At 52.9% G+C, this 26895-nt stretch overlaps 1 protein-coding gene and 1 non-coding gene across 4 annotated transcripts; both read right to left on the reverse strand.

Moving 5' to 3' along the window:
- Positions 1-1248: 1248 nt before the first annotated feature.
- On the reverse strand, positions 1249-14982 carry LOC107547149 (tetraspanin-1-like). 3 transcript variants are annotated; one of them, XM_029083134.2, is made up of 8 exons: positions 14852-14982; positions 13995-14059; positions 7952-8158; positions 6226-6300; positions 5971-6069; positions 5334-5474; positions 5084-5167; positions 1249-1525 (listed from the first exon to the last, which is right to left on the reverse strand). In XM_029083134.2, exons 2-8 carry the CDS (start codon positions 14049-14051, stop codon positions 1280-1282), a joined length of 909 nt encoding a protein of 302 aa, XP_028938967.1. In that variant the 5' UTR covers positions 14052-14059; positions 14852-14982; the 3' UTR covers positions 1249-1279. The 3 variants fall into 3 exon arrangements, with proteins under 3 accessions (XP_028938967.1, XP_028938969.1, XP_028938970.1); XM_029083136.1 differs by lacking the exon at positions 1249-1525 and adding an exon at positions 2604-3010 and having other exon boundaries at positions 14852-14980; XM_029083137.2 differs by lacking the exon at positions 1249-1525 and adding an exon at positions 3618-4190 and having other exon boundaries at positions 14852-14979.
- An 11070-nt stretch (positions 14983-26052) lies between these two features.
- Positions 26053-26125, reverse strand: TRNAK-UUU. The gene has a single exon. It is a non-coding gene; the product is annotated as a tRNA-Lys (tRNA).
- Positions 26126-26895: the final 770 nt, after the last annotated feature.

Raw genomic sequence — 26895 nt, forward strand, 5'->3', positions numbered from 1 at the left:
AGCTGAGATTAGAACCCACGACCTGTGACTTCCAGGCCTGGGCTCTTTCCACCTGATGATCCTGTATCTCCCCCAGCGCTTAGAACAGTGCTCTGCACATAGTAAGCGCTTAACAAATACCAACATTATTTTTATTACTAGGCCACGCTGCAGGAGGGTACCCCAAACCCCGCAGCGGGGGGCTGGAGAGGGGATACTGCCAGGTTTCTCGACCTTCCGTGAATGCCCCGGCTACGGCAGGTTGGGGTTGAGGAGGGGCAGAAGCAGGGCATTGTTATCGGGTAGGAAGTGCGGCAGGGAGCCTATTGCCCGTGGCCTCTGACCTACCCGAGGTGTTGAGATAGCAATGCCCAAATATTGGCTCAGTTATATCTGGGCTGGAGCTGTCGGTCTCCAAGGCAACGGCAGATAAGTCGCCTCCCACGCTAAAATCAAAAGCCCGGCAGAGCCAACATCACTGGAAGCCTCCAGAACCCCAAATCCACAGTCGCCCGCTCCAGGCAGCGTGCCCTAGCGGATAGAGCACGGGCCTGGGAGTCGGAAAGACCTGGGTTCTAATCCCCGCTCCACCACTTGCCTGCTGTGTGACCTTACTTAGCCACTTGGACTCTCTGGACCTCAGTTGCCTCATCTGTAAAATAGGGGTTAAGAGTGTGAGCCTGTGGAACAGGGACTGGGTCCACCCTGATGAACTTGTGTCTACTCCAAGTGCTTAGAACAGTGCTTGGCACATAGTAAGTACTTACAAGTACCATTATTATTATGGTTATACTAGATCCAGGTGGACATAACCGGATCGGACAGACCTGAGGAAATTATCTCTCTTCCTCAATGTGAAGGGTCTTCTGGGGGGGGGGGGGGGGTCATCTCATCCATCCTCCTGCCTCCAGACTGACCATGGAACAGACCTCCTACATGGGTTAGGGGAAAGAGCTCCCCAAGGCTTGGTACTTTTCATTTCAGGAGTGAACTGGAGGCACGGTATCAGGGAGGTAGACACACACATGTACAAATAATAATCATCATCATCATGGTAATATTTATTAAGTGCTTACTATGTGCCAGGCACCGTACTAAGAGCTGGAGTGGATACAAGCAAATCAGGTTGGACACAGTCCCTGTCCCACAGACGGCTCAGAGTTCTTAAACCCCCTTTTACAGATGAGGGAACTGAGGCCCAGAGAAGTGAAGTAACTTGCCCAAGGCCACAGAGCAGACAAGTGGCGGAGTCAGGATTAGAACTCATGACCTTCTGACTCCCAGGACTGAGCCCTATCCACTACATCATGCTGCTTTTCACTTCACGCAGTCCCTTGCACACCGGGGTCAGGAGAGGGAAACACACGTCAGAGACGCACATATACACATGCACACAGGGTGGGAGGACACACACAGGAGGAAATTGGCACCTGATACGGAGTTCATCAAGGTTGAAGCTACGTCTGGGCAGGATCCAGGGAACCTGTTCCTCGCTCCTGTTCCTTTCCTTCCTCAGGGGTACGGCGAGATTGCGGGGCAAGGAAACCTGTGGCGGTCACAGTCGTATTGGTTTTGCCCCTTCATCCCCTACAATGGTATTTGTTGAGCGCTTATTGTGGGCAGAACATTGTACTGAGTGCCAGGGAGAGTACAGCATGGCTTCGTGGAGAGAGCGCGGGCCTGGGAGTCAGAAGGACCTGGGTTCTAATCCCTGCTCTGCCACATTGCTATGTGATCTCAGGCAAGTGGCTTCACTTCTCTGGGCCTCAGTTCCCTCATCTGTAAAATGGGGATTAAGAGGATGAGCCCCGATGTGGGACAGGGACTGTGTCCAACCCATTGAACTTGTATCTGCCCCAGTGTTTAAATCAGTGCTTGGCACATAGTAAGCGTTTAACAAGTACCAGAGTTATTATTACAACAGTCAGTAGACACATTCCCTGGACACAAGGAGCGTACTCTCTAGAGGACAAGATAGACGTTAATTTGAATAAATAAATTGTGGGTGTGCACTTAAATACTGTGGGCTGAGGGTGGGGTTAATATCGAGTGCTTAAAGGGTTCAGATCTGAGTATGTAGTAGGGAGAGGGAGTAGGGGAAAAGAGGGCTTAATCAGGGAAGGCCTCTTGGAGGAGACGTGATTTTAATAATACTTTGAAGGTGGGAAAAGTGGTGGTCTGTCATATATGGGGTGGGGAGAGTTCCAGGTCAGAGGGAGGACTCGGGCAAAGAATCTTTCTGAGACCCCAGGGGTGGGAGAGGAGGGGGTGGAAAGCGGGGGGTGAGGGGAGCAAGAGTTAACCCCTCTCCCACCAGGACCGTTCGGTCTCTGTACACGGCCCCATCACCACAGCCCTCAGCCCCCACAAAGCTCAGAACCCACGACCGTGACCTTCTGACTCCCAGGCCTGTGCTCTCTCCATGAGTCCATGCTGTGTGACCTTGGGCAAGTCACTTCACATCCCCGTGCCTCAGTCACCTCATCTGGAAACCGGGGATTGAGATTGTGAGCCCTATGTGGGACGGGGACCGTGTCCAACCCGATTTGCTTGTGTCCATCCCCATGTCTGGCACATAGTAAGCCCTTAACAGGTACCATCATTATTATTATTTTGCTTATATCCCGCTCATTGGTGGGGTAAACTGAGGCAGGGGGCCGGGGGCGCTGATCGACCCCTGCAGTCTGGTGCGAAGCCTACCAGGAAATGGCATCGGCTGGGGATGCTGCCGGGCACGTGGACACCCACAGAGCCACGCCTGGCTGGCGGGCACCCAAGCCGGGCAGGTGACCAGGCTGCAGAGGAGGCGGCGGGGGGAGGGGAGCCCCTTCAGGAAGAGGAGGGGGAGGGAGAGAAGAGGGAGAGAAAGTCACCAGGCCGGTTGGCCGGAGAGCGGAGCTGGGCCGTCCTGGTTGCCAGAGCTTTGGTCCAGAACGGGGTTCGGCTAATGATCTACCGGAGCCGTGGAAACCGGCACGGGTTCGCTGGCCACCGTCTCTCCGAGGGCAGAGCTTGAGGGATCGGATTTGAGCTGCAGCAGGAGGGATCTGGGTTAGATCCGAGGGACCGGAACGATAATAACCCAAGTCAGGGAAGGGACTCGGAGCCCCTTATGGAATGGACGAGGGGCCCACAGAGTCCAGACTTTCCCTCTAGGCTGTAAGACCACTGTGGGCAGGGAATGTGTTAAATTGTAGTATCGTGCTCTACGGAGCGCTCAGTCCAGTGCTCTGCATACAGGAAGCGCTCAATAAATACGATTGACCGATGGCAGCTGAGAGCCTGGCTGGGGTGGGATTCCGGGCCAGGGCAGGGCAACTGAGGTGAAAGTTTGGGTCTATGGTAGCCCAGGCCGGGTTCTCCTGCTCTGAACCTCACCAACCACTACCTGGGCACCCCGGGCTGGCAGAAGAGGGGGCCCAGCCAACCAGACTCCCCGTCCCCCCGGCGATGGCCCAGTCAGTGCCAAGGCCGTGCCCAGCCCACCCGACACAGCAGCGGAGAGTAAACAAAGCCCAGCCTGGTGTTTCTAAGGCTCTGTGGATGAGCCCCACCCACATTCCAGCCCGCTCCAGCCCATACCCCACACCCCCGTCCAACCCCCTAGAGGGGGACACCCCACATTCTGGCAAAAGTAGAAGGTCTTTATTTCAAAATCTGCCCTTCCCCACACCCAACTTGCCCTCCCACCCCCCGATCACAGTAGGGGTGCAGGGCCTCAGGGGAACCAGCCCCCACCCTCCACCAGCCCCTCACCCCCAGGGCCGTTCAGTCTCCGGATGAGAAGCCATCATCATAGCCCTTGGGGCGCATCCCCCCTTCCAAGGCTCAGAACCTAGGGAGGTAGAGAGAGGGCCCAAGCTGCCAACCCTCTCACTACCCTGCAGTGAACAGCTGGAGGTGGAGGTTGTCCCCCCAGCTCCCCAGGGAGAGAGTTTTAGGGGGGGCGGGAGTTGTGGGGAGACATTTCTCTCTCCCTAGCCCCCTCCCCAGATTCAGCATTGGCTGTGGGCCCTGGGCCCTGCCCTAGGCCCAGGCTCAGAGATCAGGTCTGTCGATTTATCCGTTTGTGCATTAAAATCCAAGGTGGACGGTGTCCCCTCCCCTGCCCCATCCCCACCCCGCCCCAGCCGCTGGTCCTTCCGGCCAGCCGGGGGTCAGGGAGTGCCCAGCTTGTAGTAGAGGTACAGGGCCACCACCATGGCACCGAGCTGCAAGGGGAGAAAAACAGGGTCAGAGGGGGAGACCTGATCCGGGCGAACACCCCTTCCTCCAGGAAGCCCTGCAGGACTGAGCCAGCACCAATCCAGCCTTGAACCCTCCATCTGCCGCTCCCCCGGTGGGGTCAGAATCTCTGTCTGGGGGTCCCTGAGGCCGTGACATTTCAATGTCCTGCTCTGCCCTCTCACGCTCAAGTTTGTGTGGCTGTCGGCTTCAGTGCCCCTGTGGACAGACAGCTCCCTGTGGGCAGGGAGCGGGTAATAATGAAAATAATAATGATAATTACGGCATTTGGGAAGCGCTTACTATGCGCCAGGCACTGTACTAAGCTCTGGGATGGATACAAGCGTATGGAGGTGGACACAGTCCCTGTCCCACGTGGGGCTCACCGTCTCGAGCCCCACTTTACAGATGCAGGAACTGAGGCACAGAGAAGTGAAGTGACTGGCCCCAGGTCACCCGGCAGACAAGCCGCGGAGCCAGGATTAGAATCCATGACCTTCTGACTCCCAGGCCCGTGCTCTATCAACTATGCCATGCTACTTAATAATAATAATGTTGGTATTTGTTAAGCGCTTACTATGTGCCGAGCACTGTTCTAAGCGCTGGGGTAGATACAGGGTAATCAGGTTGTCCCACGTGAGGCTCACAGTTAATCCCCATTTTACAGATGAGGGAACTGAGGCACAGAGAAGTGAAGTGACTTGCCCACAGTCACACAGCTGACAAGTGGCAGAGCCGGGATTCGAACCCATGACCACTGACTCCCAAGCCCGGGCTCTTTCCCCTGAGCCACGCTGCTTCTCTGCTACTTCAGGTCTTCGCCAATGCCAGTGCCCCCCTTTCCCACCCCCACAGGGGCGGGAGGGGTGGAGGGGCTCACCTCCACTGCCCCAATTCCTGCCGCCACCCCACCGACCACGGAAGCATTTTTCTGAATGTCCAGAAGAAGTTGTTTGAAGCAGCCCTGCGTGGGGAGAGGGGAGAGAAAAAACAGTCAGGGGAGAAACCAGGAGGGAGAACCTCAGCTCTCCGAGGGGAGGTGGGCAGACCTCCCTTTGGCATCCGTCCCACCCCTGGTTTCCGGGAGCACGAATCCCAGGCGGCCTGGAGCGGGGTCCGCTCCTCCATACCTTTACGTTTGCGGTCTCCGCCATGTTCTCCGTGCACGAGTTGTTGGTGGAAGAGCAGCAGTATGTTGGGAAGGAATTGTGCTCCTTGTTGAAGGGGGAGTCTTTGAAGTCAGTGTAGTTGTTGAAACCGCAGCAGTGCAGCTGGGAGAGGGGACAGGCCTGGCTCAGGGCCGGGCCCCATCTCCTGGGTCCCTCCTTCCCCGGCCCGATCCACACCCTGACTGGACGGGCGTCTGTGGGCTCATCGCCGTCCCCGAGATCCCCTTGTGGAGGTCGGGCCCGGAAGGCGGAAGTCATTTGGGAGGGAACGTGGCCGTTTATTGTTCTGTTGGACTCTTCCCAAGTGCTTAGTACAGTGCTCTGCACACAGTACGAGCTCAATGAATAAGATTCAGTGAATGAATACAGTGTGGAAACGCCCCCGAGAACACATGGGTCTGCCTGGTCAGTGCTTTGCATGTAGTCAGCGCTCAATGAATACACCTGGATGAACGTTGGTTCCAGCGGAGGAACCCTGGGTGGAAGGAGAGCAGAGGGGCCCAGCCGGCTTCCTGTGATCCTTTGCACATCAGATCCGGATTTGAGATGTCAGGAGATGTCAAGTTTGGGGGTGGGGGGCCAGAGAGGGTGGGCTCACCCCCTCCATGGTGCTGTTCCAGGCTTGCGTGATGTCCTTCTGCACCCCGTACTCCTTCTTGATCATGGGCACCACGAGGTTTTGCAGGAGAATCTCAGCCTAGCGGGAAAATCAGCCCCTGAATCCCCATTCTGGGTCCGGGCGGAGGCCTCGGGGACCCCTTTTCTAAGGAGCTGAGGGACCCCCAGCACCTGCCTTGCCCTCCTCCCTCCCTCAGCCCCCACCACTCCCTCCTCCCCCAGCCATGCCACCTACCAGTGAGGTGTAGACCAAGACGACCACTGCCACGGCGATTTCGGCCACGAATATGATGAGGAGAATGCTGAAGAACTGGGCAGGAAGGGGTGGAGGGTCAGGGTCCCCCAGCTGGCGACCGGGACCCTCCCTCTCTCCAGGAAAGACCCTCCCTCCTTTCTCCCCAAACTGAGCTGTGAGTTTCCTCCCATCAAGAGTGACCCCAAACACCCCACTGCTCCCTGCTCTGGGACTGGGCCGTGGGGCAGCCACCCCGTATTGCCTCAATGTACTCTCCCAAGCGCTCAGTACAGTGCTTTGCACGCAGTAAGTGCTCAATAAATACAATTGGATGAATGTTGGTTCCAGCCGGGGAAGCCTCCATCTCTACGCAGATGACACGCAGATCTACATCTCCGCCCCTGTCCTCTCCCCCTCCCTTCGGGCTCGCATCTCCTCCCGCCTCCGGGACGTCTCCACCTGGATGTCGGCCCGCCACCTAAAACTCAACGTGAGCGAGACCGAGCTCCTCATCTTCCCTCCCGAACCCGGTCCTCTCCCAGACTTCTCTATCACCGTGGATGGCACGACCATCCTTCCCGTCTCTCGGGCCCGCGATCTCGGTGTCATCCTTGACTCGTCCCTCTCGTTCACCCCACGCATCCTATCCGTTACCGAGACCTGCCGGTTTCACCTCTACGATATTGCCAAGATCCGCCCTTTCCTCTCCACCCGAACGGCTACACTGTTACGGGCTCTCGTTATATCCCAGCTAGACTACCGTGTCAGCCTACTCTCTGACCTCCCTTCCTCCTCTCTCGCCCCGCTCCGGTCTATTCTTCACTCCGCCGCCCGGCTCATCTTTCCGCAGAAACGATCTGGGCGTGTCACTCCCCTTCTTAAACAACTCCAGTGGTTGCCTATCGACCTCCGCTCCAAACAAAAACTCCTCACTCTAGGCTTCGAGGCTCTCCGTCACCTCGCCCCTTCCTACCTCTCCTCCCTTCTCTCTTTCTACCGCCCACCCCGCACGCTCCGCTCCTCCGCCGCCCGCCTCCTCACCGTCCCTCGGTCTCGCCTATCCCGCCGTCGACCCCCGGGTCACGTCCTCCCGAGATCCCGGAACGCCCTCCCTCCTCACCTCCGCCAAACTGATTCTCTTTCCCTCTTCAAAACCCTACTTAAAACTCACCTCCTCCAAGAGGCCTTCCCAGACTGAGCTCCTCTTCCCCCTCTACTCCCTCTGCCACCCCCCCTTTACCTCTCCGCAGCTAAAGCCTCATTTTCCCCTTTTCCCTCTGCTCCTCCACCTCTCCCTTCCTATCCCCACAGCACCGTACTCGTCTGCTCAACTGTATATATTTTCGTTACCCTATTTATTTTGTTAATGAATTGTACATCGCCTCGATTCTATTTAGTTGCCATCGGTTTTTACGAGATGTTCTTCCCCTCGACTCTGTTTATTGCCATTGTTCTCGTCTGTCCGTCTCCCCCGATTAGACCGTAAGCCCGTCAGACGGCAGGGACTGTCTCTATCTGTTGCCGACTTGTTCATCCCAAGCGCTTAGTACAGTGCTCTGCACATAGTATTGAATGAATGAATGAGTGAGAGCTGAGGGACCCAGCCGGGTTCCCATGATCAGATCGCATCAGATCCAGATCTGAGATGTCAAGAGTCCTGGGGTGACGGGGGAGCCCCAGGTGGGTAGAGAAGAGGGGAGCACTGGCCAGGAGGACCCCCGCTCACCGTGATGAGGAGACATTTGCTCTCCCTATGAGCCCCGCAGCAGCCCAGGAAGCCGAGGGACATCAGGACACAGCCTGCGGCGATGAGGAAGTAGCCCACATTCACGAACTGCATAGCTGAGGCGGACACCGAACCGAAGATCTTCAGGAAGGACGCGCCATCCACTGTTACCCAGATGCCCAAGCCGAGGAGGGCACCTCCACCCAGCTGCCAGGGGAGAGGGACGGGAAAAAGAAGGGAAAAATCAAAGAGCAATCGTGCCACTCGGCAGCCATCTTGGTTGCTTCTCCTGCTCTCTTCCCTGCCTAGTGCCTCAGTTCAGTTCAATCTCTCCCCGCCAACACTGGACCCCTTTCCACCCAAGGGGCCCCTAAAATTCTTGCCCCTGGAGACCAAAAAGATTTTCTTTGGTGCCTTGAGGGCCTGGGAAGAGGCGGGTTGGACCCACGGCTCAGGTTCCGACTGCCCGGTGAAAGCACGACAGGCAGCGTGGTGGAACGAGCATGGGCTGGGGAGACAGATCACCTGGGTTCCAGTCCCGGCTCCAACATATGCCTGCTGTGTGACTTCTGGCTCGTCACAATTTCCCTCTGCCTCATTTCCTCATCTGTAAAATGGGGTTAAGATCCCCTCCCTCCCTTCCTCTTAGATTGCGGGACCTGGACTGTATCTAATCTGATGAATAATGTTGTTGTTCTATTGTCCTCTCCCAAGCGCTGAATACAGTGCTCTGCACAGAGTAAGCACTTAATAAATGTGATTGAATGAATTAAAATAAATTACAGAGAGGGGAAATGGTAATTAGAATATGAACATAAATGCTAGGGAGGCTGTGGTATCAAAGTATTTCCATAATTTATTTTAACCTATAATTTATTTTCATTTCTGTCTCCCTCTAGACTGTAAGCTGCTTGCGGTCAAGAAACATGTCTACCAACTCTCTTGTACTGCACTCTCCCAAGCACGTAGTACAGTGCTCTGCACATAGTAAGTGTTTGATAAATTCCATTGATTTAATTAAGGGGTTCGCAGCCAAGTGCATAAGTGATGCAGAGGGAAGGGCAGAGGGGGGAAATGAGGGCTTAGTCTTGAATCTGTTCCAGTGCTTAGCCCAGTGCTTGGAACAGAATAAGCAGTTAGCAAACACCATAATTATTATTAGGCAACAGAGTAAGATTATTATGGGCAGATAACATGTCTGCTAATTCTGTTGCAGTCTCCCAAGTGCTTAGTACAGTGCTCTGCCCATAGTAAGTGCTCAATAAATACCATCCACTGATTGAAGAAGGAAGATTGCAATCTCCTCAAGGGCAAGGGTATTATCTACTCACTCTATTGCAGACTCTTAAAGTGTTTAGTACAGTGTTTAAAAGTGTTCAGTAAATACTACGGATTGACTGAGGAAGGCCCCGTAAGAAGTGGGGGGAGCCTGGTTGAGGGGAGAGAGGCTGAGGTGAGTGTGTCACAGAGGGGTCACACAGAGGGAGTCAGTCAGTCTGTAAATCTTATTTATTGAGTGCTTACTGTGTGCAGAGCACTGTACTAAGCACTTGGAAGAGTACAGTATCGCAATAAGCCGACGTGTCCCTGCCCACTATGAACTTACGGTCTAAAGGGGGGAACGGACATTAATGTAAATCAATAAAATACAGATATGCACATAAGTTGTGTGGGGTCGAGAAGAGTGTTGAATAGAGGGAGCAAGTCAGGGTTATGCAGAAGGGAGTGGGAGAAGAGGAAAGGAGGGTTTAGTCACGGAAGGCCTCTTGGAGGAGATGGGCCTTCAATAAGGCTTTGAACGGGGTCGGGGGAGAGTGTCTCTCTCCTTGAGGCAAACTGGGGGCTGTAGGGGTGGGGGAATGACAAATGACAATAATAATAAGAGTAATAATATCAGTACTTGTTAAGTGTACTATGTGTCAAACACTGTTCTAAGCACTGGGGTAGATACAAGTTAATCATTTTGGACACACAGTCACCATTTTCCAGATGAGGTAACAGGGCCAGAGAAGTTATATGACTCACCCAAAGTCACAAAGCAGACAAGTGCCGGAGCTGGGATCAGACCCCAGGCCTTTCCGACTTCCAGATCCAACACCCCCAACACACACCAGGCAGGGAAATTCCAATGTGTGGCCGGACAGGTCTCTCAGAGGGCCACCTCAGGGTCAACCAGGAAGTAGTACAAAACTACCCCCCTCGTGCCTCCTCCCTCCAGGCCAGCCCCCTGGATCCCATCACCCTTGCAGAAGTCTGCCCCTCTCCACTTATAATAAATGTGGTACTTCTTAAGCATTTACTATATGCCAGGCACTGTGCTAAGCGCCGGGGTGGATACAAGGAAATCAGGTTGGACTCAGTCCCCCTCCCATGAGGGGCTCACTGTCTCAATCCCCATTTTACAGGTGAGGTCACTGAGGCCCAGAGAAGTGAAGTGACTTGCCCAAGGTCACAGAGTAGACTCATCCCCCCTGCCCCCACCCCAGCCTACCCACGGCCTCTACCCCAGTGACCCTCCCACCCAAAATCCCTGAGGGACTTTGAACTGGGGACCGGCCCTCCCCCATTCCCTGTCCCAGGCCTCAGTCCGCCCCTGGGTGTAGCCCAGGCCCGAGGACAGGCCAGCTGGAACACCCGGGGCTGTGGACCGAGGGAGGGAGGAACGCATAGACTTTCCAGAGAAAGAAAAACAACAACTCAAGGAGGATCAGATTTCAAGGGAGAAGGCTTCTGCTGGGCCTCGGGCCTCCTGAAGGGGCACCTATGCAAGAGGACAAACCGGCTTAGCTTAACCGGGCCCTCCTTCCTCCAGTCCCACCCGCCAACCTCGCTCCCCACCCCCATCCCAGCCCCCAACCCCTTCATTTCCCAGGCTTGCTGCTGCTGTAGGACCTTCAAAGCCTTCTTGATGGCCCATCTCCTCCAAGAGGCTTTCCCTGACTAAACCCTCCTTTCCTCTTCTCCCTCTCCCTTCTGCGGTGCCCTGACTTGCTCCCTTTACTCATCCCTTCTTCAACCCCACAGAATTTACGGACAAATCTGTATTTATTGATTTATATTAATGTCCATTTCCCCCTCTAGACTGTAAACTCGTTGTGGGCAGGGAATGTATCCATTTATTGTTATATTGTACTCTCCCAAGCGCTTAATACAGTGCTCTGCACACAGTATACACTGAATTAAATATGATTGACTAACTGACTGACTTTCAGGGTCACACTCCTGATTTTACCATCAACTCTGTGAGGTCGGTACCAGCCTTACTAGAGAAGCAGCATGGCCTAGTGGACAGAACCCGGGTCTGGGGGTTAGAGAACCTGGGTTCTAATCCTGACATTCTCAATTGCTTATTGTGTGACCTTGAGCAAGTCATTTTACCTTTCTGTGCCTCACTTTCCTCAACTGTAAAATGGTGATTCAATACCTGTTCTCTTTCCTACTTAGACTGTGAACTCCCATGTGGGACAGGTACTGTGTCCAACTTGATTAACTTGTATCTGTCTTTAGAACAGTGCTTGACACATAGTAAGAACTTAAATATAATAATAGTAATAAGAGCTAGGTTTTCTGGAGGTGGAGACTCACACACCCTCCCCAACCTGCTTCAGTCTCTGGTCAGTCCCATCCGCCCCGGCCACCCCCAACCTTGCTCACCAGGAGAGGTGACCTCAAGACTCCTTTTCACTACAGGGGTGGAGGATTTCGGAGATAAGGGACAAGAGGAAATGCGTTGGTGGTGCAGCCCGAAAGATTTAGGTTAGACTTAAGGAAGAACTGCCCACCGGTGGGGGTTCCGAGGCGGGAGGTTGAGGAATTCAGGGGGCTGGGAAGCTCCTTTCCTGAAGGTCTGTTAACCTTGGAGGGAGCCTCCACTATCCAGGATGTTTTCAGTGAGGAACTGCCTGGAGGCAGAGGGATGGACGAGATGACCTCTTTGGTGAGGAAGCAGTAGACCCGCTCACCGCTCCTCACCACCGGCTCTGATCTGGAGTGCTAACTCCGGGTCAATCCGAGCCCTGAGATGGGTGTGGAAATGAATCTCCTCTATCCAACTTGGTTCACTCCAAGCCAGTGGTGTTATTCAGGGGCCACACGGACAGTGTAAATAGCTGGGTGAGACCAGGGGATTTCAGGGGTCTGAGAGGGAGCCCTTGGACTAGTTTGCCATGTCCCAGACTAGGGTCAGGGCTCTTGGGCAATCCATGAGAAACCCCTTAGACCTAGTGGGTAGAGCAGGGGCCTGGGAGCCAGAAGGTCATGGGTTCTAAACCCAGCCCTGCCAATTGTCTGCTATGTGACCTTAGGCAAGTCACTTCACTTCTCTGTGCCTCAGTTACCTTATCTGTGAAACGGGGATGGAGACTGTGAGCCCCACATGGGGCTTACAGCCCCACAGCCCCACAGCCCCACTGTGTCCAACCCGATTTGCTTGTATCCACCCCAGTGCTTAATACAATGCCTTACACATAGTAGGCACTTAACAAATATCACAAATTATTATCATTATTATTCTTAATTAGGCTGGGCCCTCTGAGCCCCCAACAATTTCCACATGCCATTCCCTCTGCCCAGCCCAATGCCCAGGAGACCCTTTTCCCTGGGATATTGGTAGTGGCAGGCGAGGGGGGGAAGATCATCAAGTCAGATCCCCCTCCCCAACATATTTCTGTCTAGAAAACTCTTTCTCTGTGACCTCCCTGATCTTGTCCCCCACCCAGCTGCCCTTCCAGGAACTTGGCCACACGGGGTTAATCCTCTGCCTTTCTATTCTCAGAGCCCAATGTGTTTACCCCAGCACCTGTGGACTTGTCCACTTCCTGCTCAGAGCTGGCCCTCCCCCGACCCTTCCAGCCCATCCTGAACCAGATTCGGGAAACCAGGGAAGGGCTATTTCCATTCACACACTCCTCCTCTCCGATCCAGGGTATTTCAGTGACCAGCACTTCCCAGGGGCTTCAAACTGGAGCGCGAGGAGGGGCTTTCAGGATGAGAAGCCAGGAGTCTTGGCCCCCTCAAAAGGAGCAGGATGAAAGAGGAGATAGCTGCTTTCCTTCCCTCACACTTCAAAGCCTTCAGGAGATTGGTAGCCACTGGAAGGTGTTCCAGAGGACATGGGGGTGGGATTCATTTGGGGTGGGGGAGGAGGAGGAAGGAAAGAAGGAGGAGGAGGAAGTTTTCTCCCTCTCCTGGGCTGGGCAGATGAAAAGCAAAGGAGCCAGGGCCATTTCGCCTTTATGGGCAGTTTGCATCCCTGGATGAGGGAAGGGCAGTGGAAAGGGTCTGTTTCATCCACCAGTGGATATTCGGTTTCCTATAATCCACTGACCTATGTCACCCTCCCTTCCTGGCAACAGCCACTTCCACTTCCCCAGCCCTGCTTCCAGCTACCAAACTCTATTTCTCCTTTCGTGCCACCCTCTCTCCTCCTCTCCTCTCTCCCCCTCCTCCTCTTCCTCTAGGCAGCAGCCCCCTGCCATACCCGCCCACTCCAGGAAGCTTTTCTGGATGCTCCGTGACCTCCTCCTGCCTTCCTGGGTCCGGCTTCCCCCCTGAGGGTGGCCGGGCCTGGATTTCCAAGTAGCCCTAGCACCTTCCATAGTAGCCATCTTGAGCCAGTGTTCCCCTCCCTCCTGAACACAATTCCTGGAGGGCAGGGATCTTGTCTACCTTCATCTCCAGTGTTGGCTGGCTGCCCTTCGCTGTCGCTTTACCTAGAAAGGGAGCGAACTTCCAGAATCCCCCAGGGTTCTCCGCCAGGAGGGATTGTGGGTTCCCAGGGGCCCAGTTCTGCAGGGGACTGGGGGGCAGGTGTCTGAGCTGGCCTGGCTCTCCGGCTCCCGCCCTTCTCCAACTGACACCGGGCCTCCTCAGAAGGGGTGGGTGAGGGACGCTCCCCAGCCTGTCAGGCCGCCCCCCCCCCCCCGGACTTTCCCGGGGCTGGACCAGAAGGGCTTTCCACTCCAGGGTCAGCAATCGCCGCCCGGCCCCTGTCCCTCCACCCCGGTCCCTATCCCCCCACCCCCGCGCACCCCTCGGCACTTACGAAGATGGCCAGATTAAAGAGGATCATCAGGATCTTGAGAAATGAGAAGCAGCTCATCTTGGCTCCTGCGGAAAGACCAGAGTCAGAGGGACCGGGTGGGCGCCCCGAGACCCCGACACCAACCAACCCGGTCCCCAAACCGGACAGGACCTGGGACAAAGGAAACACCTCCGAAGCTGCACGCGTCTGTGAAAACAACCACATACGCACACCCATACACACTTCTACCAATGGGCAAACAAACACATATACAAATCTATCCCCATCTGTAAGCATACTCCCACACAAACATGGGACACACACACACTTTTATCTCCGGGCACACACATACAAGTCTACAGACATCCACGCATCTGTAGGCACACACTGTCCTAGCTGGATTTTGTCCAGCTCGATTTGCTTGTTACCACCCCAGGGCTTATACAGTGCCTGGCACATAGTATGCGCTTTAAAAATTCCATAATTATTATTATTACGTTTATAGACATGTGGCAAGGGGCCTTCTCACTCATCTATGAACACACAGACCATCACATAACCCCGGGAGTGCACAAACATCACACCCAAGTTACCCCACCCCGCATTCTGTGGGCAAAACCTCCTTCCTCCCCAACACATCTGTGTAATCCATCAGTCGATCGCGGCTATTACTGAGCGCTTACTGTGTGCAGAGCACTGTACCGAGCACTCGGGAGAGGACAGTCCCGCAGAATTAGGAGACGCAGTCCCTGCCCGCAGCGGAACTAAGTTTAGAGGGAGAAGTTTCAGCGTTGAGCTTCTCCTGCCCCTGGGGCTTTGCGGCTTCTGCCCACCCCGCCGTCCCCACCCTGGGACTGACCCCCGGCCCTGAGCAGTACCTGGTCCCTGGGTGCTGCAGCAGAGAAAATGACCAGGGTGGAGGAGGGAAAGACCACAGGCCCTACCGAGCTGCTGCGCCCCTGGTCACACGTCCGGACTCTTAAGAACCGACACACCCACAACCCCGGCAGCGGAGTCCAGGAAAACCAACCCTCTCCTCCCCAGGCTGGTGCCAACCTGCCTGTGCCCACCCCCGCCCCGCCCTGGGCACTCCTGGCCTCCTGCTGCCTCCTGCTGGCTCAAGGAGGGGACACCCCCAGGCCAACGGGAAAGTCCCACAATAGTATTTAATAAAAATAATAATAATAATGTTGGTATTTGTTAAGCGCTTACTATATGCAGAGCCCTGTTCCAAGCGCCGGGGTAGATACCGGGTAATCAGGTTGTCCCACGGGAGGCTCACGGTTAATCCCCATTTTACAGATGAGGAAACTGAGGCACAGAGAAGTTAAGTGACTTGCCCACAGTCACCCAGCTGCCAAGTGGCAGAGTCGGGATTCGAACCCATGACCTCTGACTCCCAAGCCCAGGCTCTTTCCACTGAGCCACGCTGCTTCTATAATAATCATGACGGTCTGGGTTCAGTGCTTACTATGTGCCAGGCACTGTTCTAAGGGCTGGGGTAGATACGAGGTAATCGGGCGTCCCACGTGGGGCTCACGGTCTTCATCCCTATTTTACAGATGTGGTAACTGAGGCCCAGGGAAGTTAACGATGGTATTTGTTAAGGGCTTCCTATGCGCCGGGCACTGTGCTAAGCCCTGGGGTGGATATAGGCAAATGGGGCTGGGCATAGTCCCTATACCACGTGGGGCTCGCCATCTAAATCCCCATTTTACAGATGAGATAACTGAGGTACAGAGAAATGAAGTGACTTGCCTAAGGGCACAGAGCAGACAAGTGGCGGAGCTTGGATTAGAACTCAGGGCCCTCTGACTCTCAGGCCCATGCCCTATCCATGGTGCCATTTATTAATATTAATAATAATCATTATCATCATTATAGTACTTGGTAGGCACATATTATGTGCCAAGCACTGTTCTAAGCACTGGAGTAGATGAAGACTGTGAGCCCTATGTGGAACAGGGACTGTGCCCAACCCGACTATCTTGTATCTACGCCAGAGCTTAGGACAGTGCCAGCCACATAGTAAGCACTTGACAAATACCATAATTATTATTACAAGTTAATCAGGTTGGACCCAGCCCCTGTCCCACATGGGGCTCACACTCTTAATCCCCATTTTACAGATGAGGGAATCGAGAAGTGAAGTGACTTGCCCCGGATCACACAGCAGACATGTGCTGGAGCTGGGAATTAAAACCCAGGACCTTCTGAGTCCCAGACCCGGGCTCTATCCAGTAGGCCATGCTGCTTCTCTATTTATATTGAGAACTTACTTTGTCAGTCAGTCAATTGTATTTATCAAGAGCTTACAGTACGCAGAATACTCCACAGAGTGCTTGGGAGAGTACAGTGTAACGATATAACGGATACATTCCCTGCCTAAGGCCAGCTTGCAGTCTAGAGGGGGAGACATTTCACTCCCACAGCTTCAGTTATCATCTCTATGCAGATGACACCCAAATCTCCATCTCCTCCCCTGTTCTCTCCCCGTCCCTTCAGGCTCCTATCTCCTCCTGCCTTCATGACATCTCCACCTGGATGTCTGCCCGCCTCCTAAAACTCAACATGTCCAAGACTGAGCTCCTTATCTTCCCTCCCAAACCCGGGCCCCTCCCCGACTTCCCTGTCACTCTGGACGGCCCGATCATCCTTCCCGTCTCACAGGCCCGCAATCTTGGTGTCATCCTTGACGCTGCTCTCTCATTCACCCCGCATATCCAAACCGTCACCAAAACCTGCCGGTCTCACCTCCACAATATCGCCAAGATCCGCCCTTTCCTCCCCATCCAAACCGCTACCTTGCTGGTACAAGCTCTCATAATATCCCGGCTGGATTATTGTGTCAGCCTCCTCTCGGGTCTCCCATCCTCCTGTCTCTCCCCACTCCGGTCTATTCTTCATTCCGCTGCCCGGATCATCTTTCTACAGAAACACTCTGGGCCTGTCTCTCCCCTCGTCAAAAACCTCCAGTGGTTGCCTATCAACCTTCACATGAAACAAAAACTCCTCACTCTTGGCTTCAAGGCTCCCCATCCCCTGGCCCCCTCCTACCTCACCTCCCTTCTCTCTTTCTAGTGCCCGCCCTGTACACTCCGCTCCTCTGCCGCTCACCTCCTCACGATGCCTCGTTCTCGCCGTCCCGCCGTCGACCCCTGGCCCACGTCCTACCGCTGACCTGGAATGCCCTCCCTCCTCACATCCGCCAAACTAACTCTCTTTCCCTCTTCAAAGCCCTGCTGAGAGCTCACCTCCTCCAGGAGGCCTTCCCAGACTGAGCACTCCCTTTCCCTCCACCCCTCCTCCCCTCCCCATTCCCCCTACTCCCTCCCTCTGCTCTTCCCCCTTCCCCTCCCCACAGCACTTGTGCATATTTGTATATATTATTTATTACTCTGTTTATTTTATTAATGAGGTGTATATATCTGTGATTCTATTTATCTTCATGGTACTGATGCCTGACTACTTGTTTTGTTTTGCTGTCTGTCTCCCCCCGTTTAGACAGTGAGCCCATTGTTGGGCAGGGATTGCCTCTATCTGTTGCCGAATTGTACATTCTAAGCGCTTAGTACAGTGCTCTGCACACAGTAAGCTCTCAATAAATACGATTGAATGAATGAATATAAATAAATAAATTACAGTTATATACATAAGTTCTGTGGGGCTTGGAGGAGGGACGAATAAAGGGAGAAATATGGAATTATTTTGCGTGCAGAGCACTGTACTAAGCATTTGGGAGAGTAGAATATAACAACATAAGAGACACATTCCCTGCGCACAACGAGCTTGCGGTTTAGAGAACTGGAAAGGGCCGGGCATCGGGCGATGCCGAGGAGCCCTAGGCCCTGGCACTGGGGAATTGGGTCGCCCAGGTCCAGGGAATCTATTGAAGATAGTCATGGCGACCTCCACCCTTGGCAGTGTTTGGCACAGCCCACCATGGCCCAGACAAGCTGCAATAATAATAATCATGTCATAGTCGTTAAGGTCTTTTTGTGAGCTAGGCACTGTAATAATAATAACTGTGGGATTTGTTAAACCCTTACTATATGCCAAACGCTGTACTAAGCGCTGGAATAGATACGAGGAAATCAGGTCCCACCCAGAGCTCACAGTCTAAGTAGGAAAGAGAACAGGAATTGAAACCCCAATTTGCAGAGAAGGGAATAATAATAATAATTGTGGTATTTGTCAAGTGCTTACTCTGTGCCAAGCACTGTTCTAAGCACTGGAGTAGATACATGGTGTTCAGGTTGGGCACAGTCCCTGTCCCACATGGGGGTCATAGTCTTAATCCCCATTTTACAGATGAGTTAACTGAGGCCCAGAGAAGTGAAGTGGCTTGCCCAAGGTCACACAGCAGATGAGTGACGGAGCAGAGATTAGAACCCACATACTCTGGCTCCTAAACCCGTGCTCTTTCCACTAAGCCATGCTACTTCTCAGTGCCTGGCATATAGTAAGCACTTAAATATTATTATTATTATTATTACAGTGCACAATCTATGTCCCCAATTGCATTTACAGTCTAAATGGGGTTAGAAGAATTGTGAACCCTACGTGGGACAGGGACTGTGTCCAACCACGATTTGCCTGTATCCACCCCAGAGCTTAGTACATACAGTCCCTGGCACATAGTAAGCGCTTAACAAATACCATAATTATTATCATCTTGACCCCCGGACTTTCCTGGCAGGAGGATGGCAGAGGGATGGGGCAGTCAATCAATCCATCCTCCTTATGGAGCACCTACTGTGCGCAGAGCACTGTGCTAAGCACTTACTCCTACGCTCTTGGGGGTCTAAGAAGGGAAGGTGGACCTCCTGCTGCTGAGGCTGCTGATGTCGGGGTCCTTCCCTGTCCCCTTTCCCCGAAGCAGTGGAAAGAACCCGGGCTTTGGAGTCAGAGGTGATGGGTTCGAATCCTGGCTCTGCCACTTGTCAGCTGTGTGACTGTGGGCAAGTCACTTCACTTCTCTGGGCCTCAGTTACCTCATCTGGAAAATGGGAATTAAGACTGTGAGCCCCACGTGGGACAACCTGATTCCCCTGTGTCTACCCCAGCGCTTAGAACAGTTCTCTGCACATAGTAAGCGCTTAACAAATACCAACATTATTATTATTATTATTTATCCCCCGCAAATCCTCCCATGTTCTGTTGGCGCTGGGAGCGTCCTGCCCGCTGCGGCCACAAGGTGGCGCTTTCCTCGCTCATAATCCAGGTCTAAATGTGCTGGGGACTCAGAGCTGGACTGGCTCCCCCTGCTGGTCAGACAGGTCTTCTCCCGCCCGGGCCATTCATTCATTCATTCGTTCGTTTATTCATTCATTCGTTCATTTAGTCATTCTTTCAGTCGTTCATTCATTCGTTCTTCCATAATAATAATGATAATGTTGGTATTTGCTAAGCGCTTACTATGTGCAGAGCACTGTTCTAAGCGCTGGGCTAGATACAAGGTTAGACTGTAAGCCCGTCAAACAGCAGGGACTGTCTCTATCTGTTGCCGACTTGTTCATTCCAAGCGCTTAGTACAGTGCTCTGCACATAGTAAGCGCTCAATAAATACTATTGAATGAAAGGTAATCAGGTTGTCTCATGTGAGGCTCACAGTTAATCCCAATTTTCCAGATGAGGTAACTGAGGCACAGAGAAGTTAAGTGACTTGCCCACAGTCACACAGCTGACAAGTGGCAGAGCCGGGATTCAAACACACGACCTCTGACTCCCAAGGCCGGGCTCTTTCCACTGAGCCATGCTGATTCTCATACTGATTGAGCACTGTACTAAGCACTTGGGCGAGTGCAATTTAACAACAAAAAAGAGAAGCAGCATGGCATAGTGGATAGAGGACGTGCCTGGGAGTCAGAAGGTTTGGGGTTCTAATCCCCGCCTCACCCCTTGTCTGCTGTGTGGCCTTGGGCAAGTCACTTCACTTCTCTGTGCCTCAGTTACCTCATCTGTAAAAGAGAGGTTGAGACTGTGAGCCCCATGGGGGACAGGGACCGTGTCCAGCCCGATTTGCTTGTATCCACTCCAGTGCTTAGTACAGTGGTTGGCACATAGTAAGCGCTTAACAAATACCACAATTATTATTATCATTAATAAACAGACACATTCCTGCCTACAGCGAGCTCACCATCTAGAGGGGAGACGGACATTAATATAAATAAATAAATTACAGATATATAGAGATAGAACAGATATATACAGATATGTCCACCCTTTCCTGATCTTTAAGCTCCATGACTCTGGGGCAGGGGATGGAAATTTGACCCATCTCCTTGGTTCGAAGGGTCTTCCAGACCCAAGACCCCGAGATTTTGAGACCCCTGCCTGGCTCATTAGTTTTCTTCCCACTGCCTCAGTTTTCTCCTCTTTTTTTTTTTTAGCCAACAGGTTGCTAAACCTTCTTTCTTAGTCCCTCACCCTATCCTCCCCATTCATACATTCAACCGTATTTATTGAGCGCTTACTGTGTTCAGAGCACTGTACTAAGTGCTTGGGAAAGTACAAGACAACAGTAAACAGACATTCCCTGCCCACAACGAGTTTACAGTCTAGAGGGAGAGGAGACAGACATTAATGCAAATAAATAAAATTATAGATATGTACATAAGCGCTGTGGGGCTGGGAGGGGGGAAGAGCAGTGGGAGCAAGTCAGGGTGACACAGAAGGGAGTGGGAGATGAGGAAAAGTGGGGCTTAGTCTGGGAAGGCCTCTTGGAGGAAATGGGCCTTCAATAAGGCTTTCGGGACGGGAGGGTAAATGTCCATTCCTGCCTCTCAGGCTGGACCTTAACATCGCAGCCTCGGAGGAACAAGAGCCCCAGGGCCCGCAGAGGAGGAAGGGGTTACGTTTCCTGCAGATTTGGAATTTTTCCCTTTCATATCCCCTGCCTTTCCCTGACCTCTTTGCTGTGGAGTGCTCCAAAGGAGGCAGCTCAGCCCCTTTCTCATTCATTCAATAGTATTTATTGAGCGCTTACTTTGTGTAGAGCAATGTACTAAGGGCTTGGAATGTACAATTCGGCCACAGAGACAAACAATCCCTGCCCAATGACGGGCTCTCAGTTTCCCTTGGTCATCCATCCCAGTGTCTAACCCTGAGTCAGGTCAGGATGTTCTTCTCTCTGTCTAGCTTAAGTCCCCCCTGCTGTAGAGTGGCAGGTCCCCAACCTTCAGACTTGAAAGCCGTGAAATCACTCCTTGACCCTCTCTTCTGCAGACTAAGCCTGCTGATCCCAGCCCCTCAGCTCACCTTTCTGGGTGTCTCTTCCCATCTATCTCTTCATTTTCCAGACAGACCCTTGAGAGAAGGAAGCAGATCTGGGCTGGATTAGGAGTCAGGGATCCTGGTTTCTGTCCTGGGCTGGTCTGCCCCTCCAATCCCAGGGCCCAGGGATTAGAACCTGTGACCTTCTGACTCATAGCACGTTTTCCTCCTCCTCCAGAGTGCAGCCCAAGGGGACAGGTATGTGTGTGCGTGTGTGTGTGTGTGTGTGTGTGTGTGTGTGAATGCACACACTTTCATTCAATTGTATTTATTGAGCGCTTACAGTGCACAAAGCACTGTACTAAGCGCTTGGGAGGGTACATATTAACAACAGACACATTCCTGCCTACAATGAGCTCACGGCCTAGAGGGGGAGACAGATGTTAATATACACAGATAAATAGATCGATCAATAAATAAGGGTTCTTGGTGCTCTCTACCCTTATATAAACCTCTGTCAAAATGAGCTGCAAAAAGACAATCTCTGTGCGAATGAGCTACGAAAAGAAAATCTCTGTAGGAATGAGCTAAGAAAAGAAAATATCAGTACAAATGAGCAGCAGAAAGAAAATCTGCACGAATGAGATGCGAAAGGAAAAATCTCTGCACGAATGAGCCACGAAAAGAAAATCTCTGCACGAATGAGATGTGAAAAGAATATCTGTACGAATGAGCCACAAAAAGAAAATCTCTGCCCGAATGAGATGCGAAAAGAAAATCTGCACGAATGAGATGCGAAAAGAAAATCTGCACGAATGAGCCACAAAAAGAAAATCTCTAGCAAATGAGCTACAGAGAGAAAAATCTCTGCACAGATGAGCTACGGAAAGAAAATCTCTGTACAAATGAGCTACAGAAAGAAAACCTCGGTACAAATGAGCTACGGAAAGAACGTCTCTGTACAAATGAGCTACAAAAAGACCACCACGAAGCCCGACGTTTTGGGGTCAGGGGCTTTGGTCATTAAAAAAATCGTCATGATAATAGGACTGCAACAAGGCTTCGCCCCCAACCACAGCACCCCTGCGTCTTCGGGGTGGGGATGGGGGGTGGGGGTCTCCTAATCTCCTTTGGCCCCTCCCGGTGTGTCCCCCCTCTTTGTCTCGCCCTCCCCTGCTGTCTCTGCCTCTGTCTCTGCGGCCACGTCTCTGCATCCCTGCCCTGGTCCTGCGCCCGGGACCGGCCGCCCCAGGTTGGCAGCGGTGGGGGGCGGGGGGAAGGGTCCTGCCCGTGTGTCCGTCTGTCCGTGCGCTGGAGCCCCTCCCCCTCCCTTCCGACAGGTCCCCCGCCCCCCTAGGAAGAGGAGGGGGCGCCCTCCATCCCTCCCTCCCTCCCTCTCCATCCCTCTCCATCCCTCCGCACTGACATCACCGGGGAAAGCGCGGAGGACCGGCCGGAGGGGGCGGGGGAGGGAAGCCTGACGGCCACCCAGACAACCGCAGCCCCCCATCGTCGTCCCCACCCCCGGACACCGCCAGCCCCCCCAGACCCACACCCATCCGCAGGGGCAGCAGGAGCCCGGCCCGCCCGGAGGAGGTGAGCTGGGGACCGGGGACACCCCCTCCCCCAAGCTGGGTGATGCCCGGGGGGGCAGCTGGACCAAAGGGGCAGGGATTCCCCCCTCCCCCGGCCAACCTCCATCGAGCCCCCTGGTGCCCAGGGGGAAGGGGCCGGGGCTGCCCCTGGGGTGGGGCCCCCTGGCTGGGGGGGAAAGAGGGGGGTCCCCGTTGCCCTGTGCCCACCCCAGGGATGGATGGGAGGGGGTGGCACAGCCTGGCGAGGGGCGAGGCCCAGGAATTGGGGAGGGGGGCGCCGAGGGAGGCGGGGGAGGGGGGCACCCACCCCCAGGCCCACCTGGTGACACTGCCCCTGGATGCCACCCCTCACCCCTGGGAGGGGAACAGGGCTTGGCACATTGTAAGCGCTTAACAGATACCGTTGTTATTATTATATTACCCTGCCGGTCAGCCACTCAAGGGGTCTGGGGTGGTGAGGGTTGGGGGGGTAGGGGTCCCCTCCCCCTTCTACTTGTGGAAGAACTGGGGGAATCCCAGGGGACAGAAACACGCCCCCGCGGCCCCCTCCCCCCTTCTCTCCAAAGACTGAAGAGGCTGGAGGAATTACCCTAATGTTGTGCCCAAGGCCCGCACCCCAGAGTCCCTCGTCGTTGTGTCTAACACACACCTGAGCCGCCAAACTAGCCCACTCCCCGCCTTTCAAAGCCCTACTGAGAGCTCACCTCCCCCAGGAGGCCTTCCCAAACTGAGCCCCCCTTTCCTCTGCTCCTTCTCCCCTCCCCATCGCCCCGACTCCATCCCTCTGCCCTATCCCCCTCCCCGCCCCACAGCATTTGCCATGTACATATTGATTATTCTATTTATTTTATTAGTGATGTGTGTAGATCTATAATTCTATTTCTTTATATTGATGCCCGTTTACTTTTTTGGATGCCTGTACCCCCCTTTCTACACTGTGAGAGCCCCTTGTGAGCAAGGATTGTCTCTATTTGCTACTGAATTGTACTTTCCAAGCACTTAGTACAGTGCTCTGCACCCAGTAAGCGTTCAATAAGTACGACTGACTGACTGACTGAATGAATGAATGAATGTCATCCAATTCCTGGGTATATAACCCGTACCTGGACAGCCACCCAGCTGGGCTAAGGGTTTAGTCTGGTCCTTTGCTTTAAAATGGACAATCTTTAAATTCTCTGGGATTCAATCCACCGGCACTGTAGGAAGCGCTCAGGAGAGTACAGTATGAGGGCGTTGGTAGACCCGTCCCTGACCACAAGGAGCTTAATAATAATCTTAATAATAATTGTGGTATTTGTTAAGCTCTTATTATGTTCCAGGCACTGTACTAAGTGCTGGGGTAGATGCAAGCAAATCGGGCTGGTTACCGTCCCTGTCCTACATGGGGCTCACAATCTCAATCCCCATTTTACAGATGAGGTAACTGAGACACACGGAAGTGAAGCAACTTGCCCAAGGTCACACAGCAGACAAGTGAAGCAGCGTGGCTTAGTGAAAGAACACGGGCCTGGGAGTCGGAGGTCGTGGGTTCTAATCCCGGCTCCGCCACCTGTCTGCTGTGTGACCTTGGGTAAGTCACGTAACCTCTCTGGGCCTCAGTTCCCTCCTCTGTAAAATGGAGGTTAAGACTGTGAGCCCCACCTGGGACAACCTGATTACCTTGTATCTACCCCGGCACTTAGTACAGTGCCTGGGCATATAGTAAGTGCTTAACAAATACCATAATTATAATTATTAAGTGGCATGTCTGGGATTAGAACCCCCGACCTTCTGACTTCCAGGCCCTATCCACTGCGCCATGCTGGTTACATGGAGACAGACATTAAAATAAATCACTGAGAGGGAAAATGGCACAGTATAAGGAGATGGACAGACGTGTAGTGGGGTGAAGGGTGGAGCGAATATTCCCAGGAATTTTTATACACGGCAGGTGCAATATAGGTAGAAAATTGGGGTGACGGAGGGAAGGAGAGTGGACGAAGATGATGATGATTGTGATATTTGTAAAGTACTTTATGCCAAGAGGCTTTCGGGGATTCTCCCTGCAGGCTTCAAGCTTCCCCGTCAGGGCTGTTGAAGTCTTTGCCATCTTTGCCTAGGGAGGTGAAGGGGCATCAGGGCTGCTAGACAGGGGAGGGGGCACAGCTGGCCATTTTCTGTCTCTCCTTCTAAACCGCAAGATCCTTGTGGGTAAGGATCATGTATTGTGCTGCCCCGAGTCCTTAGTACAGTGCTCAGTAAATACTACTGATTGATGATTGCAAGTCTGGCAGCTTGCCAAGTGGGAGAGGGGCTTTCCCAGTGGCAGTCAGTCGGTGGCTTTCCAAGGTGGGTGGATTTGATGAAAGAGAGGAGACAGTCCTCTAACTTATCTTCTCTGACCACCGCTAATGATAATAATAATGTCAGCCAGTCAATTCCCGTTGGGTAGGGATTATCTCTGTTGCCGAATTGTACTTTCCAAGTGCTTAGCACAGTGCTCTGCACACAGTAAGCGCTCAATAAATATGATTGAATGAAAGTGTGGGCATTCACACACGCGCACACACATTGTATTTTGTATTGTATTTTTTGAACACTTACAGTGTGCAGAACACTGTACTAAACTCTTGGGAGATACAACAAACTGACACAGTCTCTGCCCACAACGAGCTTATTAAGGGCTTACTGGGGTCAAGCCCTCTTCTAAATGCTGGGTTAAATACTGGTTAATCAGGTTGTCCCACATAGGGCTCACAGTCTAAATAGGAGGGAGAACAGTTATTTAATCCCCCTTTTACAGTTGAGGAGACTGAGACCCAGTGAAGTGACTTGCCCTTAGTACAGCGCTCTGCACACAGTAAGTGCTCAATAAATCCAATTGATTGATTGGCTTGCCCAAGGCCGCAGAGCAGGCAAATGGCAAACTCTGGATTAGAACCCAGATCCTCTGAATCCCGACCCTGTGCTCTGCAAAGGGCCCCACTGCTTTGCATGCTAAACAGTCGATATTACTTGAGAGCTAGCTGTGTGCAGGGCTTTGTATTAAGCACTTGGGAGAATACGATGGCGTTACATGGGATCACTGCCCTCAAGATTTCCCAGTCTCCTAAGGGGTCCAGCCTATAAGCTTGTCGTGTGTCTGTTCATTCAATAGTATTTATTGAGCGCTTACTATGTGCAGAGCACTGTACTAAGCGCTTGAAAATCAATATAATCAGTGATACAAGTTCCTAAATCTTTACTGTGGTCTGTGTCATGTAGCCGGAGCAAGTAACAAAGTAAGCAGCTGCCCAAACAGGGACTTGAACCCTGGACCCTCAGATTAAAAGTCTGATGCTCTACCGACTGAGCTATCCACACATTGTCATAGTGTACTCTCTCAATGATGATGGTATTTTTTAAGCGCTTACTATGTGCCAAGCACTGTTCTAAATTCTGGAGTAGATACAAGGTCATCAGGTTGTTCCATGTGGGACTGGCAGTCTTTATCCCCATTTTACAAATGAGGTAACTGAAACACAGAGAAGTGAAGTGACTTGCCCCAAGTCACATACTGACAAGTGGCAGATCGGGATTAGGACCCATGACCTCCGACTCCCAAGCACGTGGTCTTTCCACTAAGCTACACCGCTTCTCGTAAGCGCTTAGTACAGTGCTCTGCACACAGTGAGTGTTCAATAAATATGACTGACTCGCTGAGTGGGTTTTCCGTGGGGAAGCAGCATGGCATAAGGGATAGAGCACAGGTCTGGGAGTCAGAATGTAATGGGTTCTAATCCCGGCTCCACCACTTGTGTGCTCTGTGACCATGAGCAAGTCACTTCACTTCTCTGGGCCTCAGCTCATCTGTAAATGGGGATTGAGATCGTGAGTCCTATATGGGACAGGGACTGTGTGTAACCCTATTTGCTTGTATCTACCCCAGCGCTTAGTACCTGGAACATAGTGAGGTGCTTAACAAATACCACAATTAAAACTTGAAGGGCTACCTGCCCTCTCATTCATTCATTCATTCATTCATTCATTCATTCAATCCTATTTATTGAGTGCTTACTGTGTGCAGAGCACTGAACTAAGCACTTGAAAAGTACAATTCAGCAACAAATAGACATGAAAAAATCGGCTTGCGC

This window comes from Ornithorhynchus anatinus, chromosome 18, assembly GCF_004115215.2.
Source record: "Ornithorhynchus anatinus isolate Pmale09 chromosome 18, mOrnAna1.pri.v4, whole genome shotgun sequence".
NCBI lineage: Eukaryota > Metazoa > Chordata > Mammalia > Monotremata > Ornithorhynchidae > Ornithorhynchus > Ornithorhynchus anatinus.

Bases quoted from the DNA above. Each gene is read 5' to 3' on its own strand.
- LOC107547149 (XM_029083134.2), bottom strand. From the start codon at position 14,051: ATGAGCTGCTTCTCATTTCTCAAGATCCTGATGATCCTCTTTAATCTG. The intron at 6,301-7,951 runs GTGAGCGGGGGT...CTTCCTGCCCAG, and splicing joins GCAAATGTCTCCTCATCACG to TTCTTCAGCATTCTCCTCAT. The intron at 5,475-5,970 runs GTGAGCCCACCC...CCCCTCTCCCAG, and splicing joins GGAACAGCACCATGGAGGGG to CTGCACTGCTGCGGTTTCAA.